Raw genomic sequence first — 18,223 nt, 5'->3', positions numbered from 1 at the left:
TGGCATCTGTCTGCTGCAAGTTTTCATCTTCACTTTTCAGCTCCTACTAGAAATAAAAGTGATGTTAACTCTCTCTGCAATAAATTGCTGTTTAGCTGTTGACTAGAGTTTAACTATCCGTCCTCCATTATTGTGTTGAAGCCTTGATAGAAAGTTGCATCTGTATGTAAGTAGAAAAGAGCAAATGACCACATTATTATTGTTGTCAGTGTCAGTAGAAGCTCAGTGTCACTATCCACAAGCAGATACATCAGTTGACTCTCTGCTGGGAGTAGAAAAGGAGATCATTTACGAAGGAATGTACTGAATGTGATTTCTCTCAGTTAGAGCTGCTTTCACCGGTGGGTTTGATTTAATGTCAAACCACACTAAGATAGTTTGAAAACATATTGGAGGAACAGAGGCAGAAGGGTTATGGGATGAAGTGGAGACAGGAATGTAGAGAGAAAGGGTTGGGCATGGAGAGGTAGGAAAAAAACTGGCAGAAAACGAGTGAAGCCAAGGAAAGCGGATGAAGAGATGAGTCGAGGAGGGGTAGTCACAGAACAGAGAGCTTCTTTGACGGTTAATGTGACATGCGTGACACTGGTTTAGCCTCAAGGAACATTCCCAGGTCAGAGCTGTGTGTGTGTGTTGTGGAGAAAGAGAAAAATAAAGAGATCACAGTAATGTCCTGTGTTAGCATTCACAATCACATGATGCCGCCTGCTGTCACACTTAAATCAAAACCACATGGACAAATGCGTACACACACACACACACACACACACACACACACACACACACACACACACACACACACACACACACACAAACAAACACACACTCTCTCTCTCTCACACACACTCACACACACAGAATCAGGCCATGATAACAGGCAAAGCTAAAAGACTCACAGCCATAAATGGTTACAAGTGAGTGTCTGAACTGATAATGGATAAAAAAAATATGCTTTTCCTTTTTCTTTCTTTTGAAAAAAAATACAGAACTGACTGCTGCACTACTTTCTTATTTATTATATTCATCATTTTATTTATTGCAAAAAAAGAAAGGTACACCTCCCGCCACACCAGCTGAGGTACAGGTCAGCTGAAGATAATGTAGAGAAAATACAGTCTCAAAACACATACAGCCTCATGAAGAGGCCCAATATTGAACAGTATAATACAACAGCTGAGTTGTCACACAGCCTATTAACACACAACATCAGTAGTTCAGTAAATACTGGGAGTATGACACAGAGACAATACATATAAAGGCACTAATGTGACAAATGATTAAGTATGCAAAAATATTTAGTACATACATTCATACATACATTTTAAGGGAAACAAAAATTTGTTCTGCAGAGTGTGGAGGCAATACATCATCACACTCGAAAATCGTCCATGCAACGCCAAACTTATCACAAGATTCATAGCATCAAAGTAACATTTGCTATCCAGGCTCGGAGCCTGAGAAACTGTCTTTGCTAATTCACCCTTGAACCCCAATTTTACATAAACTTGTGCTGGAAATTCCCCCTGCGCGGTTCTCGATATTTGGTGTTTTCTCACACTTTTTCACACAGCTTTCTGCAGTGCATTGATGCTTTTTTTCTTCTTGGATGGAGGAGAGTGTACAGCGCCCCATAATGATAAGTGTTCAGAGTTTTAGGTTAAAATGAGGGCTGATTTCCAAGGGAATGTCTGTTAGTAGTTTCAGGAGACTTCAGATGACGTTATAGATGAGGCAGGATTGAGCACTCCCCAGTCAGTCCGCTATACTTCAATATGTTGTTGTTCTGTTCTTGTTTTGCTGTCATCATATCTCCTCCCCCTTTCTCATTTCTGGGTCTCTCCTCATGCCGTGGTAGATTTGTTGGTCATGCGGGAATTGCTCTGGTCAGAAGCCCGATCAGTGACTTTCAGCTTCATGCACGATTGTTTCTCGTCCAGTAACATCTCGGCCGGTAGACACCAGCAACACAAGCAGGACTAGAGTGGGGAAAAAAGTGGTGAGAACAACTGTAAGGAATAGGCTAGGTAGAGGAGAAAGTATTTACTACTTTGTTTTCTATATAATAAATACACATGGTCGCATATTTAGCAAAAGAGTTTGCGCAGTAGTGGTCGTGTTGTGGAATTGCCAGATGCTATCCATAAACTGTCTTTAAAATCAAACTACTGGAAAAATGTACACTTGAATGTGCATTATTGTAATAAGAACCACCTAAATTAAACTATTTTAGATGTGTAGTTTAACCTTTCAGTTTGGGCCATGTCCAATCCATTAATATGGAGAAGTCAGGGTTTATGACCTTTTCTGCCGCCAGCCACCAAGGGGATATCAAAATGCTCTGGCTTTACTTTCACAGAGCAGTCATGTCTTCCATCTTTTAATACAGTCTATGATGTATTTTTTTGAGACATTTTTGCTTTGCACATAATATATTGCAGCAGAGGTACTTACCCTGAAGCAGTTCTTGAAGCGCTTGCTGACCATGTAGAGGGCGATGGGGTTGATGCAGGAGTTCACAGATGCCATGTTGATGCCGATGTAATCCAGGACCAAAAAGAAACTAAAAAGGTAACAGATACCTATCAGTCTTCTGGGGGTGGGGGTAATTCAGCTCTATCATTTATGGTACTTTTTATGTGCACTATGGGAAATGTATTTCCTCCCATACCTGAGAAGTTCACAGCGGTTTGGGTCTTTCTCATCGTAGATGGTCAGCTTCAGGATACGGCTGAGGTGAAGAGGCAGCCAGCAGAGAGCAAAAACCAGAACCAGGCAGAACACTGTCTTAGCCACCTCCCTCCGCTGAACACAAACACACAAACATCCATTAATCACTGTACAGTAACTTCTTTGATGGTTTGGCAATGAAATAGCCGTGGTGAAATCCTGGTCACAAAGCAGATTGGAAACTTTTTTGATTTTTGATGATCAATTAAATCCGTTTCAAAGGAAAAATTGTGTCTTAGATCAAACTGCAACAAGTTTGGTAATTCAAAGGCATTTAATTTTGTGTTTTTATAGTTTTGTGTCAGTATACAAACATTTTGTGCCTGTCCTGCTCTTAAATGAGTATAGTGTCACTTTATTTCTAAACCCTCAAAATTAAAAACAGTTTGCAATGAATAACAAATTTAAATAAATGCCATCATCAAACCTGCTTGAGGTGATCACTTAGAGCTATCTGGACGCCGTTCTTCTTCCTCAGCATCTCACAGGTCATCAGGGTGTAGAAAATAGCTGTGACGGCCAATGGTAGACAGAAATATGCACTGAACAGCCACCAGTCCTTTGCTGATTTATAAAACTATAGAGGGAAAATAGGAGAACAGCACAGAATCATGCACTGACATCTGCACATAAGAGCTTGGGTTGAACATTAGAAGTTCTGAAGTTAATTTAATGCAGGGGAGGGGGCTCCAGGGTGTGTCTCAAATTCAGACATATTGACTTACATTTAAAAAACAATTTATCAAAGTATCTTAGTGGAGTTAAAACACACATGCTCAAGTGCTGCAGGATTTTCTCTCAGCCCAGGGAACAATAACTCCTTACATGTATTGTTTGACTTTCTTTTCAGCATAATCTAATTTCTGTAAACTTGATTCACCCGTGATCTGTCCTGGAAGCTTTCACAGAACGGCTGTGAGTGCACATACACAGCCTAATGTGCCAACTTGAACATTTGCATCTTTGTGCCTGTACGTGTCAGTATATGTTATAATGTGCATGCAGGTTTTTCAGCGTGCACAGCTGTGTCAACACGCACATATTTTCTACACAGGGAAGGCCTCTGAGGGTCCATGAGATTTGCCCTCACCTTCATAAACTCGGTTTTCTGCATGGGGTGTAGCAAGCAGATCCTCAAGTGTTCTCCTTTGTAGTCCATGGTGATCATGTCAAAAGCTATTGCCTCTGGCACAGCCAGGATGATGGATAATATCCAGATGAGAGCTATCTCAGTAGCCATCCACTTTGGAACGCCAATCCCTTTGATACGACTCCATGAGGCCACAGCACGATACCTGGTAATCCAGCACATGTGCAATAAGTTCACAAAACAATTAATATTAAGTAAAGAAACAGTTAGATTTTTAAGAAATAAATGTACTTCTCCTACTGAGACCAATGGATAAATACATTAGAGGTGCTTATAGGTTGATTTGTTACCTTTATACTTTCCTCTCACTCTTATCTTTGCATTTAACTACGCTAACCATCTCCTGGCTCTGGATTCATATTTACTGAATAGACATGAGAGTGACTTTGATCTGCTTATTTAACTCTTGACAAGAATCAATCATGTTGAACTATTCCTTTAATAATTTATCTTATATATAATAGATATAATATAAAATATATAATAGAATATAATAGATGTGCTATTTTACTAATTTCAGAAACCTTGACACAATCAAGCTGTTTAACAAATTTAATGATCATCTTTTATTCTAGCTGATGAAACTGAAATGTATATTTTATAAATAACTAGAAAAGAAAAAATCCAAGCACACAGTTAAAATGAGAGTCAATTTACACATTTAAAAGCAGCAAGTAGTAAGGATGTCAAAGGTTAAGTTTTGAATAACACGTCTGTAATCCCTGACTCTAGTTGCATTAGAAAGTAAAAATGAAAGCTAATATCAAAGGAGGGTTAATTTGGCGGTGGCCCAGTTTACCTGTCGATACTCAAAGCACACAGGCTCAGCACTGTAATCCCCACTGACGCTTTCTGCACAAACGGCACCAGCTTGCACAGAGCCACACCGAAAGGCCAGTCTTCTGCAAGGAGCTGGAAAGACGTAGACAGACATGGCTGATGATTGAATTTTGTCTGGCTCCATGTTGTTTTTCTTAGCCTCAGACCATATGTGCATAAACTTTAATTTATGGTTTTCTTTGAATGTTCTGATAATTTTTTTCTTTACTCTATAGTTTTAATGTTTCAATATATTATCCTGTAAGCACAGTGAGGCTTCTTGAACAGAGAGCATGGTAAGACAGGGAGGTACAGTAGCTTATCTAAGAAAGAAAAAAGACCCCAAAAAATGTAAACCTGTACAATATGGGACTTTTTGTGCTTGCTTTAGGGTCTTTAGATTGTTCATACCACCCTGAGTCTCCTGTCTCTTCTGTGGTATGCCAGACCAGTTGTTTTAACATGCCTGCCCCCTAACCCAAATAAACAGATACTCTGGTCCACTCTCACTCTCTGTCTCGCTGTCTCACAGGGGCACACACACACACACACACACACACACACACACACACAGACACATAAAAACTTGGACTTCTTTATAAGGATTCTCTGACTCTCTTGTCATAATGTGTTTTCAAGAGCCTCTGAACCTAACCCCTAACCATCACAACAAAATCCCAAACCCTGAAGCTTACCCTACTAGTTAAACAGCCCTTTGAAGGTGTTTCAGAAAGTGAGGACCTGCCAAAATGTCCTTTAATATCTGTGAGGTCCAATGGTCAAATGGGTCCTCACAAAGATAGAAGTACACACATGAACACACGCACACACACACAAAATAAACCCGACAGATAATAACATGCCAGAGACACAGGGGGATATGGCGGGGCTCAGAATCCAGTGAAGTAATAACATGTAAAAAATGAATTGGAAGCCCCCTCTCAAGAGTGTGTATGTGTGTGCTCTGGTATGTGTGTGTCAATATGAAGCAAAATCTTAGAAAACTACCTTAAAAGGTTAATTGCGTAAGAGTACAACAATATAAATGAATGGAAGTTTTGAATAAGCTGATAATGAAATGTTAATAAGTGCAGAAAATCATCATCATTATTCTGTCAATAGGTCTGTAAGGTATAGGCTTTTTTTACCTTACCTTGTAAACATTAATGGGAATGCCAATGATGATATGCAGCAAGTCTCCGAGTGCCAGGCTGGCGATCAGGATGTTTGGCCCATTGCGCATGCACTTATTCTTGTAGATGATCCTCAGAAGAGTGGAATTGCCAATGATACCAACAAAAAACACCAAGCAGGACACCACCGTGTTGATGTACTTGAAGGTGTCCCGGATTTCCGTGGGTCCAGTGCACATAGGAGGTAGCCGGCGACGGGGCATCGTGATGTTGGACCTCACAGGTCCCTGCACGTCCCTCTCAACAAGCCCTAGTCTCTGGGTTACGGGCAGAGGGTCTTGGGGGATTTGTTTCTTTGGCTCCAGCTGCCCACTGGCCATGAGGATGTGACCCGTCAAGAGGAGTAACCCCAAGCAGAGGAGATGAGTCTTCATCCTGGACTTTTTTATGAATATGGCTTTTATTCAACAGGGGCCACAACTGATCCTCTTTGAACGTGTCTGGAATACAAATCGCAAGAAAGTACTGTATGCAGGCTCCAGGATTTATTATGTGACTTAAGCTCCCTTCGTAACATTATATTAACTTTTTAAGAGGATGGGGGAAGGAGGGTGTAATTTTGTCCTTTTGGCTGAAAATAGGGTTTGACTTTGTGGGGGAGCAGAGGAAGGTCTTTTATTCTTATTATTTCAGCCTAGTTTATAGATATGAACTTATCCATAGTCAGCAGAGAACAGTTCAGTGGGTTATTAATGTGGACTGTGTCGTTGCATGCACATTATAAGTTCCCTTATGACATTAAGGTCAGAACAGAGGGTGCCCAGTTAAACAAGTTTAGTAGTTTATCACTGTAACATTATTTTTGACCTGTTCTGCTGAGGGTGTTATCCTTTTTTAATCGAGAGGAGAGTTCACGAAAATCATATAAACCTTGGAGGGCCCCTCTGCAGTGAAACAAATTGTTCAGCCCCTGACTCACCACCATAATAATTGTCATACAGTCCCTCAATCCATCAATTAAAATGTCCTCCAGTCACGGCATCTTAAACTCTTACTTACCTAACTCCTGACTGAGGTAGAAATTCTCCAATGTTTATGCCTCTTCAATCAAACTTTCCCCAAAAACTCTCAAGCTCTCAGGACAGAGAAATGTTCCCAAAGAGGAGGGATGCTGTTCCTGCAGTGACAGTCCAGTCATCTCCAGCAGCAGCAGTCCTCTCTGTCACTGGTGCCAGTGTAATAAAAACAAAAGCTCCAGGTCTGTGGTCCTGAAGCTCCAGTCACCTCCTCTGGTAGTCCAGTCTTCTCCAGCACTGGCTGCAGTGTGCTGGTGTAAACAGTATCAAGAGTCTGCTGAGTTGATCCCTGTCCTCCCACTCCTCCTCTTTTTATGTAGAAGAGGGGGTGGAGGAAGACTGAGGAAGGCTGGCAGGATGTTCACAAGTTACCCAGCGTATATATCGAAGTGCCCACATTTTTATGGAGGGTAAAATCATAAATGAGTTATTTTGTATTTTTAATGCTCAGTGACGAGTTCATAATCTCTTACTTTTATGGTATATTTTATCCCCCAACACAATCATCCAATCAATATTTCTGTAGACATTGATCACTGCTTTTTATTTGTCCTGTTAAAATATTAAAGGTTTGGTACACTAAGGGGAGCTAAGTCAAACAAAATGCTGTTACCACCATTCTATACGGAACCATTTCCTTTAATCTACATCCACCACAATTCTATCACTTGGACTTTATCAGGCTGCCAGTGTGCTGTCAGACTGTAGATAGCTATACCATGTTTGTCCAAATGATACTCATTGAAACAATGTTATTTGTCAAACTTGGTTAAAGTATTTTCTGGAAATTGTTATCAGAATGTGGTGGACATTTATCTCGAGATGTGAAATAAAGAGTTTCTCAGACCGGAGTTGTCTTTAGGTCATTTAATAGAAAGCTCTGCAGAGGGTTTCACACTCAGCATGAATGCTCAGAGTGGAACAACCCCGAATAGGGAAAGAAAAAGGTTTTATACAGTCAGGTAAACAGGAAACATAAGAAACAACTGTTTCTGAGTAATGGCATGAAAAACTGAAGCCACCTGTCATCTAGTTGAAACAGGAAGCTGTCTGCTTTTGCTTCTGTATAAAGGAAGAAGTTTGCTACTGTCCAGATCAGGGTCAACAAGAGGATCATCATCAAGAAAGGACATGAACTCTGAGGTTAAATCTGCCAAGTGCATAGCAACAGTCATGGCATTGCATAGTTAAAGGTAAAACAGTAAAAGGTGTCTGTCTAGTTTCGAATCGTCCATCTGCACGTGCGCCAAACAGTTCCTCTTATGCAAGCACAATTGTGTCTCTATATAAGTTATAAGTTATTGTTGGACACAGCACACGAGCATTGATCAGACATGTGGAAAGAGTTCAAGCTAAGGTCATATGCATGTTTTCCATTACAAGAATCTTTCGGTTCAGCGGCCACACAACATTTTACTAACCAAAAGAAAGTGTTTGAAAATCTGAGCAGAAAACACTATTACAATATCTAAATTTAAAGGGCTGATTAATGTACACTTTTAAGTCAGCTTAACATACATTGTTTTATATATTTGATTACTAATACAAAGTTTCACATGCAAGGATCAGTGCGCTGTTAAACAGAAGTCCAGCCAGCAGCTCAGTGCTAAAGCCAAATGCTAATACTGGCAAGCTAAAATACTCCCAATTGCAACATGCTGTTGTTAGTAGGCCTAATATTAAGTACTTTTACCGTCTTAGTTTAGTTGTTTAAAACCTTGAGTTACCGTGGTATATTTTTCAGCGCCATCTTTGCTTAATCGTCTATTTTACCTTAAATGGGACAGTAATTTAAAATGAACATCATGCTGTATTGATTGTCCTCTGCTGGTCATTTGGAAGAATGCAGATTTTCAGGCACTCTCATTTGCTCCACTTTCTGGCACCATTGTCCATTTCTGCATATGTTCAATGACTAATTTGCAGTAAACACAAAGTAATGCTGTTGCTGATGGATATTTGGTCAAAAAGCAAAGTATTGATCATTGATGATTATCAGTCTGGATCAGTCTAGATTGACCAACATTCCAACATGGCTAAAAGAAGAGATCTCCCTAAATGTGCCAGTACTTCATGTGTAGATCATGTATCGTTTGGTTAAAACATACCATATTCTATCTTAGTTTTCTTGAACCAAGAAATTCCTGACAATTTAGTACATGTTAAAGTTACCTTGTTTCCCATTTTTAAATATAAGCATATATGCTGTATCACTTTTAGTTTTAGTTTATAAACACAACAGGGGTGAAAATGGTGCATTACTTCTACACAAGTGTTGTTAGTACTTAAAAATCTTTTTTAATCTACACTTTATTTATTCAATTAGATTAAAGCCTTTACCTCCTGTCACAGAGGATGTGACTGTTTGTCCACCGCCCTACTCACCTCAGTGTCACTCTGCCTTCGTTTGTTTTCTCTAATTGAATTTACTGACAAGGCTAAAAATGTCGAACGTGATTTTGTTGTCATCCTTTCACTTCTTCCCCTCTGCACTCTAAAGCAATCACCCAGTAACATATTCAGTTTTTTACAGTATTCAGACACAATGTGAAATTTGGTTGCTGGCGAGTCTCTTTTTAAGATATTTAGGCAGCAGCCATAAAATTAATGTGGTAATCATTTTATATTACTAACCTGAAGTGTTCCTGTGGTGTCTCATGCACACCTGTATTGGCCCAGAGTTCATCCTCCCGGTGAGGCTCAAATTTTCTGAGAATGCTCACATGCCGGCCAGAAAACTATTAGATCCAGATGTGTTTCTCTGTTGATAGATTACCATCTCCCTGGAGCTTTGAGAACTTCTATTTGGTAAAGTCTACATTTATCCTACTATTCGTCTGTTGCATATAGGCATGTGAGTTGATAAGAAAGAGTTGCTTATCACTATTAAGGTTTTTTTTGTAAAACATTAACTGTGAATTGTCCCAGAAATGCACCTAGTTCACACTTTGCTACTCTGTGTCAACTTTTTTGTCTTGTAAATTTTCCTAGATTTATGCAGGGATGGTACAAACATCTGTCGGCGATTGGAGGGCATCAGAAAAGGGAAAGACATTGTAATACAGATTATGTCAAATCATTAAAGTGAAGTTATATAGAAAAATGTTTAGTTTTATTTGAAAATGTTTGCAGTCATATGAAAATTATGAGATTATTTACATCAACCTACTAATTCCACAAACATCTGACTCTCTGCATGTCAGGGTTCACACTTGACATTTGTAGTCTTAATGGTCCAAGGAAGTGCACTGTCGAATTTGGTGCAATTGGGACGCAATATTTATTTATATGGTTCAATATTAATGGAAAAGTGAATTAACAGGTAAAGAGCACTCTGTGACAGTCAGTGGGGGTGGTGCAGTGTGCCTTCAATCTGTGGACCGAGTTGAACTTGTCCTCTTCCAATAAACTACAGCCGTGGTTGGCAACTGTGTCAAACCACGGTTCAAAACCGCCCCCAGATCATTTTGATAACTTGATTATTTTAATTTCCCCATGTCGGACTGAGACACAGACACTGACAGAGACATTCCCTGGTGCTGATCTCCGTGATGACAAGATTTAAAGAATGACTTCCTCTTTAGCAAGTGATCTTCAAAGTAAAAGCGCAATGTTACTGCAATGCTTTATATCACAATGAATTACAGAGCTTTTATTCTAATAAGGTTGTTAACTTGGGTCTGAAGATTGTGTCAATTACTTAACATACCTCTGAAATAGCCAGCATGCAATGTATTGAAAAATAAAAGTTAAAGGGATTGCTCATAGAAACATTTTAATTCACTCATTATCTACTCACCACTATGGAGGGGTGGGTGAAGTGTTTGAGTCCACAAAGCACTTCTGGAGTCTCAGGGGTAAACAGCATTAAACTTATACTGTATGTATAAGCCACACATATGAACAGTAATGAAGCGGTTTTATCTTATGAAAAACATTGATCTTCACTGCAGATAAACCAGGTAGGAGGAACACAACATTTTCTAACTTTACACCATAGACCATACCATAGTTTATATAAAGCTCTGCACACAACGTCCAGTACACAAACAATAAAGGGTGACGGTATATTGTAGAACTGTTTGAGAGGGACTCACTAATGACAAGGAATAATTCTGAAGTAGCTCCAGAGCTTTAACACAGGACAAGAGAACAGTCTGTTTCAAACAGGCAGGTTAACAACAGGCCCTGCAAAAGTTTATATACTTTAATAATATATAACAGTAGGATACTCATGGGGGCAGTGCTGTGCATCAATTATGACCAATTAGATTATTGTTATGTTAAGAGCTATTCTTAGTGTTGCTTCAAAAAAAAATCATCTGGAGCTCTCCTGTACATCTTCCCGCCTTCATTGGACACTGTCACATGATAACAACTAAAACATCTCCATGAAGATTGAGCAAAATTCATAAACTGATAAAGGCCATGACATGAATTCTGAAAGCTTCACAGAATTTCCATGAAATGCCCCATTTGCTCTGTTTAAAAACAAAAACAAACTACAATTTCTAAGGTCAAAGGTGCCTTAATAGAACCTATGTTTAGATGATGGATTAGGTTGGATGGCAGAATTTTAAGATGTTCCAGAATCATCTGAGGTCTGACTGCCTCTTTGTCTTCTTCAGGGTGTGGAGGAAGAAGAAACACCAGAAATGGGAAACTTCCTCCCCCACCCTGGTGACATGAAACGTTGCCCACCTTCAAACTGCCGATTGTACATATCTTAGTCACTGCCAGGTTAAGTTACTTATGTCATATGTCATATAACTCAGGACAGACTTTAATGGTAACTTCAGGAAATACATTGTATTGTACAGGGGTGCAAAAGTTTTTTTTTATATAGTAGTGGTGCTATATAGCACCTAAATCACTCCAAAAAACCACTGAGGAACCACTAAAGATGCACAAAAGAACAGCTAAAGAATCCCTTAAGAACCAATATTTTTGTGTGTGTGACTTGACTGGTGGGCGGAGGCATACAATCTCAAGGCAGTTATTGCAGTTCACCTAGAGTTCACCTAGAGTTTGGTAACACACTGATGATAGTCATGAGTGCTTTTTCAAGTCTTATCAGTTGACTTTTGTGTGATGCAAGCTTCATATATATATATGTTATGTTATTTTTGTCCATACTTGGTCTTAGATGTGTTTTTATAGGAACTGTCAGCTGAGTGCAGATCAGTTCCACTACAACTATAGATTATGTCACTTCCTGTAGTTTATGCATGTTTTGTAGAATATCTAGCTCATGGCCTTCTATCTTCCAACAACACTATCACCATTCTAACACGTGTTCTTCCGTTCCTGTAAGCTACAGCTTGCAGCTACAGGATGATTGTGTTTGAAAGTGTGAAATGCTCTACATGCCATGTGATGGCTTTGCCATCACAGTATCTCGCCACAGATTCGAGGAGCAGTAAGCGAGCCTTGTGAGTCGGAAGACAGCGCTGTGCCTCATGTTCAAGCCCCTGAGGCAACAGGCAATGAACACTGAAACCCTATGACTCAGTAACTCTGGTCTGTAATGAAGAGAGTCACTCTTTGCGTTACCAAGGGATTCATAGCATTAAAAAAAGAATATTAAAGAGACTTGGAGTGAAAAAGTATTTCAAAGAGTTTGGACAAACTTGACAGTACAATGGGAACAGGTTAAAGTTGACTAAAAGCTTTTGAGAGATTTGGAATCAGTAAAGAAACTGAATGAGTAATATAACATTTAGTTAATTGTAAAATCATGAAATAAAAATTAACAAGTAATTTATAATTTCATCATACCTTTAAAGAGTCCCTGTCATCAGTGTCTAAAAACACAACTGTCACTCAACCTCATTTTTGACTCTCCTTTATTAGCAAGTTTTTTTTTTGCTGTCCTTTGACAGTGACTGATGTTCCAATAAACTGTTTTACAGCCAAGAGGGGCTTTTGGCATTGTCCATTGTTTTTTTTTTAACAAAATCATTTGCCAGTGAGTTAATGGGCAGAGAGCCTCCCCGCCCCATATAAAAGCATAAAATCGTCCTCTGATATACCAGAAGGACAAAGGCCTGACTTGTTGATGAACAAGTTGGGATTCATCACGACTCTGTCAACAAGAGGGCACCTTCTCTAACACACAACATGCCCTTTGAGCTCGCTCTGAATATACGGCTTTACAGCCCAATCATGCCCACTGCTGTGTTTTAATGCATATATAAATCCTAAGTGTTGGGGTGGGGAGTGAGTGGGTCGTCAAAGGTTACAGATGACCCTGGTCTGTGGACGATAGGAGGGGGCCAGGCAAAGGTAGATGGTTGATCCTTAAATTAGACAGTATGAAAATTGACTTACCGACTTTATACAAATTTTACTTTTTTACATAAGTGCTGAAAACCCATTTCAACTTGTCATCTGATATCACACCATCCACTGTTGTAAAAAAGGTGCAGTAGGAACTGTTACAATAGATGCTGTAAAATGCAGAGTCACCAACAATCTGGGGCTGAAAAAGAAAGACCACAGCAGAGAGAGGAGAAAACGAAAAAGAGCAGAGAATCAATGGCTGAATTTTTGTAATAAAAAACAAGAGAGGCATGAGGTATTACAGGCTAGACCCAAATATTAACATGGGGATTTTTTTTCTGGAGGTTATTTTTGTTTGTCTGTCTGTCTGTTAGCAAGATTACTCAAAGAACTTCAAGAGAGATTATCACAAAACTTAGTGGAAGGATGTGTTATGGCTCAGGAAAGAAATTTTGATGCAAATGCAGGAACTTCTTTCCACTTTCTTTAAGATTTTGAGATAGTTTTTCATTATTTTTATTGATTTCTGATAAAAAAAATTCATTGCTCTTGATAAAAGAAAACAAGACATGTTAAGGGGACTGATAATTACAAACGTGTGCAATTTGGTGCAAATCCAAATAAAAACCTGTATCTGTATATACTATAGTATATTGAGATGTAGGCTTTGTTTGGCCTTGGTGGAGGTAAACACTCTTTGAGGGCCATTATTAGTAATAATAGTAGTACTACCCATTTTGTTATCTTACATGAGTAAATTCTTATTTCATTGTAAAGCTGCATGCAGCACACTGATTCACTCAGCCCCTCTCTCTCTTTTTTCTCTCTCTGTCTCTGAATAACGCTCCTCTCCGTGCATACTCTGAACCCAAACATGTGCGGGATGAAGGACTGTGTTTGGCTTTTCCCCATGGAGAAGATGTCGGGCATAGCTGTTAAATCCTGTTAAGACCTGGTATTATCATCCTTCTCGAGTGACCTGTTCACAAGTGAGCAGTTCTGAGTTTGTCAGTTCACACCCATTAGAAAGTATCAAATCATGAGAGAGGGAGCCAGGAGAGAATCAATCAGTCAGCTCTACGAACTAAGATTTTACTAATTTGGAAGAAAGTCAATATCTGGTGTGCAATGTTAAGTTTGTAGTAAAGAGACACAAATATATCAATGTATAAGGAACACTGAGATGTGTAATAATATTTTCAGTTTATTATGAAACTGTGGCCAGATGATGTCTGCTAAGGGGTCACTTAATTTGGCCCATTCACACAGAAGAATCAAAGAATGTGGCCACATGCATCCCAGACCACCTCCGAATATGGTTAAAGTGATCGGGTTTCAAATGCGTCCTGAATGCATCTTGGTTGTGTTCACACCTGCACTTAGAGCTGTCTACTTGTAATCAGACCACTCAGGGTGAATGTTATGACCATGTCTGAACAAGGATCAAGTCAGTATTGACTCCTCTTGAAACTGGATAATCCATCTATCCATCATCTATACCACTTATCCTTTTTGAGGATCGCGCTGCAGCCAATCCCAATTGACATTAGGCGAGAGGGGGAGACAAGTTGCCAGTCACAAGACCAACATACAAAGACAAACAAACTTTCACTCTCACATTCACAATTAACCTAACCCCAATCTGCATGTCCCAAAGACAGGAAGAACATGCAACAGTGCTAACACAGCACCACTGTGCTGCCTGAAACTGGTGATTCATTTTTTCTCTCTCTCAATCCAGTGCAAGATAAAAAATATATTTTTAAAGACTCAAGAGATCTTTTCCTGAGCAGGCACTAACAAAACACCTCTGGACACGAGGTATGAGAAAAACCATTTGCCCACAAGCACATGTGGGAAAAGCTGAACAGTCCAACCGTGATCATCCAATGAATTAGTTTCAAATAGTTTCTGGCTTTAACCGGAGCTGCTTTGGCAGCTGAAGCAACAGGAGGAAGAGGTCAGGAAGAGACATAGCTAATGAAGAGAGAGAAGGAGGGGAGGAGGACAGCAACATGCTGTAGTGGAAGATTGACAGCAAACAGCAAGTACTTGTCAATTTGAATATTTGCAGTGGAGCTAAGGGTGGGGTGGTGGTGCTGCCAGAGTAGGTGTATCCGTGTGTCTATAGTATAGATGTTAGTGTATGTGTGTGTGTCTTCAGTTGATCAGAACAGGTTGATTGGCCTTTACCCTGCAGCTTTGTGAACGAGTACCTCTTTACTCTGAAATTACTGCGTAAATTACTGCGTAAATTACTGTGTAACCTGTTTCAAAAAGAGATTCTTCTCTCTCCGTCAGTAGAGCAGCTCACTCTGAATCCGAGATGCTTTGGTACGTAAATGTGTGTGTTTTAAAGCATTTCAAGCCTGTGCCCACTCTTGCCTTTCACAGTACATCCTCAGAGGGCCTGCAGATGGCCGATTAGCTATCTAGTTGGCTACCATTAATAGCATAGCCGTGCTTGTGTGTGTGGCCGTTGTATTGGGTGCGCTCCACAATAAAGGGGCGCAAATTAACATGTCCACCGTGTCATTGCCAATTGGAGCTGGAGCGGCTAAATACCCGTGACCACTGCAGTCACATTTGACCCAAGAACCAATGCTGATTATTTCCTTTCACCCTGAAGACAACAGCCAGATACTGGTGAGTGTCAGTGGGGTTTTGTTGTCCAGTGTGAAAGGGAGTTAAGTTGTGACTTCTTAATAGGGAGCAATTACCTGCCACCTAAAGAGATCTATAAAAAGATGCCCCTACTTTCCTCTGTTACCCTAGTGCCTTTGTCCTTTCATGTCTATTGGGTCTTTCTCAAAATTGCATTTGAGGAAAAATAAGTTTAAGTTATTGAAGTTGAAGAAGAAACTTCTACTTCCAACAAAGGAATATTTAGATAAATTGAACTTGTGTTTTGCTCTGATCATAGCATTTGAGGAAAGTCATAGAGAATAAAACTTAAGTGTCTTTTACATCTTTTGTTTCTGCCATTGCTTTAGCTGGTGACTTCATTCAATGTTGTCCTTTTTCTCCCAATTCAAAGACAGTTTAGTCATTCTGACGAAAAAAAGAAAAATGCACATGAAAGTCTTCAAGAACACAACACTCTATGTGGACACAATTTATTAAAGTCTGCCCTTAAATAATGGAAAGAGCAGTTTTGTAGGTTTGGTAAGTAAACGTCTTCAGTGTGTTTCCCATTTCCATCAAGGACAGAGCACATGTTTTGACCAGCTGTGTTGCCAGATGTGAGACTGAAAGCTTGAACCCAGCAGTCCAACATACTTTTTCTGCCTGGTTTAATTTACTGTCTATTTACCCATTCAGATGGGTTGAAACTTCAATGCTGACCCCTAATCCTCATTTCTGCCCCTGATTTATTTTAAGATCTATTGTGGTGATATATTAGACTTCATGCATTGTTAAGTGTTTTATTTAGCTCAGCTAGCTAGCCGTCTCTGACGTGGTGTGTAGAGCATATGTTATCAGATAACATGTTCATGCCAGTGTTGGTTTGGTCACCAAAGGAGCTTTAATGACACTCTCACAGAGAGAGGTTTTGCTAGCACTTGGAGCATGTGGCTCAGAGACCGATGTTAACCAAACAGTTCTAGTTTGCTTTAGAAGTCTGTGTTGAGTGTGTGGTTGAAAGTTAAAGAGGGGGCTTGTCATGGGGCGTTGGAACACATTCTTCAATCTGTGCCATGAACAAACTAAATGAAACCCCAGAAGTTTTCCATTTAACATACCGAGCAGGGCTCGGAATGTTGGTGAGCTTAACCTCTACCTTTTCCGAGCACTTTGTTAAGATGTTTTCAGACATGCACTAAGGTCCTATATAATCTCCTGAAATTATCTGGAGGGGGCTATTTGTGAGAACACAATAGCCATTAGCCATCTATACTCAGATTTGCTGTGGCACTCAGTAAATTATTGTTTTGTATTAAGGGCCTAAAATCTGCCGAAAAAACATTTTCCTCACCATTACACCACTACCCACTTGGATTGTTGACACAAGACATGTTGGGCCCACGGATTCATGCACCTCACACAAACTCTGACCATCTGCAGTTTCAGAAATAGACACTTATCAGACCTGTTTTTCCAGTCTTCAGCTACCTAGTGTCAGTGAGTCTGTGTCCATTGCAGCCTCAGATTTCTGTTCTGGGCTGACAGGAGTGAAACCTAAAGGGGTCTTCTGCTCTTGTAGGTTAAACGCTTTGCTCATTCTGATGGTTTTCCGCTCACCACAGTAAAGAGTGGTTATTAACTGAGTCTTCCTGTTAGCTTCAACTAGTCTACTCATTCGCCTCTCTCATCAACAAGGTGTCTCTGTGCACAGAACAGCTGTTCACTGGAGGATTTTTGTTTTTCACACCATTGAGGGTTAACACTGAGACTGATGTGCATGCAAGATCCGAGGGAATCAGCTGTTTCAGAGATATTCCAACCGCCTGGTCTCACACCAACAGTCGTGCCATGGTCAAAGCTTCAGATTTTTGATATGAACATTAACTGAAGCTACTGATTTGTATCACCAGGATTTTATGCCTTGCACTGCTGTCACATGACTGGCTGACTAGGTTTCAGCCTTAGTTCAATCATCTGCCAGCTCTCCCTCTATGCTCAGTGATGAATGTTTTAACCTGAAACGCCACTAGACATATTGTAATACAAGGCTCTGCCACGATAGAACTGTCTCTGACTCTATGCCGGCCATTACAGAGTTGTCTCATTACGCAGGTAGGAGCTTGTTGTAAAATACCTCCCATCTCTCCTTCCCCCCCCCCCCTCTGTTCTTCTTTTCTCATGTCTCTTTTATGTACCGCACCCTTTTTCTCCCCAGTCCTCCCTCTTCTGTCCGTACTCTCGCTCTGCATCCTTGAACCTCTTGAACCATCTCCAGGGTGTGATTTTCCCATCTCCTGACAAACAAAAAAGAAAGGTCACGTCCATCTGACAGTGACAATATTAGTGACCAACAAAATAAATGAAACTGAAGTCCTCGGGCTTTGCCATCATCAAGATGCAGCATTGTATGT

At 40.0% G+C, this 18,223-nt stretch overlaps 1 protein-coding gene across 1 annotated transcript; it reads right to left on the bottom strand.

The window, feature by feature from the left end:
• Positions 1 to 989: 989 nt before the first annotated feature.
• Positions 990 to 7,188, bottom strand: ednrba (endothelin receptor Ba). Its single transcript, XM_069511666.1, has 8 exons — positions 6,889 to 7,188; positions 5,850 to 6,329; positions 4,677 to 4,789; positions 3,818 to 4,022; positions 3,155 to 3,304; positions 2,669 to 2,802; positions 2,452 to 2,560; positions 990 to 1,976 (listed from the first exon to the last, which is right to left on the bottom strand). The coding sequence occupies exons 2-8, from the start codon at positions 6,261 to 6,263 to the stop codon at positions 1,842 to 1,844; spliced, it is 1,260 nt and encodes a 419-aa protein (XP_069367767.1). The 5' UTR covers positions 6,264 to 6,329; positions 6,889 to 7,188; the 3' UTR covers positions 990 to 1,841.
• Between the last annotated feature and the right edge of the window lie 11,035 nt (positions 7,189 to 18,223).

This window comes from Paralichthys olivaceus, chromosome 16, assembly GCF_024713975.1.
Source record: "Paralichthys olivaceus isolate ysfri-2021 chromosome 16, ASM2471397v2, whole genome shotgun sequence".
NCBI lineage: Eukaryota > Metazoa > Chordata > Actinopteri > Pleuronectiformes > Paralichthyidae > Paralichthys > Paralichthys olivaceus.
Note: the sequence above shows the minus strand (reverse complement) of the source record. Positions and strands in the feature narration are given on the sequence as shown.

Coding starts and splice junctions, on each gene's coding strand:
- ednrba (XM_069511666.1), bottom strand. CDS start 6,263: ATGAAGACTCATCTCCTCTGCTTGGGGTTACTCCTCTTGACGGGTCAC. Junction 4,023..4,676: donor TGTGCTTTGAGTATCGACAG/GTAAACTGGGCC, acceptor CTGGATTACCAG/GTATCGTGCTGTGGCCTCAT. Junction 2,561..2,668: donor AACCGCTGTGAACTTCTCAG/GTATGGGAGGAA, acceptor TTACCTTTTTAG/TTTCTTTTTGGTCCTGGATT.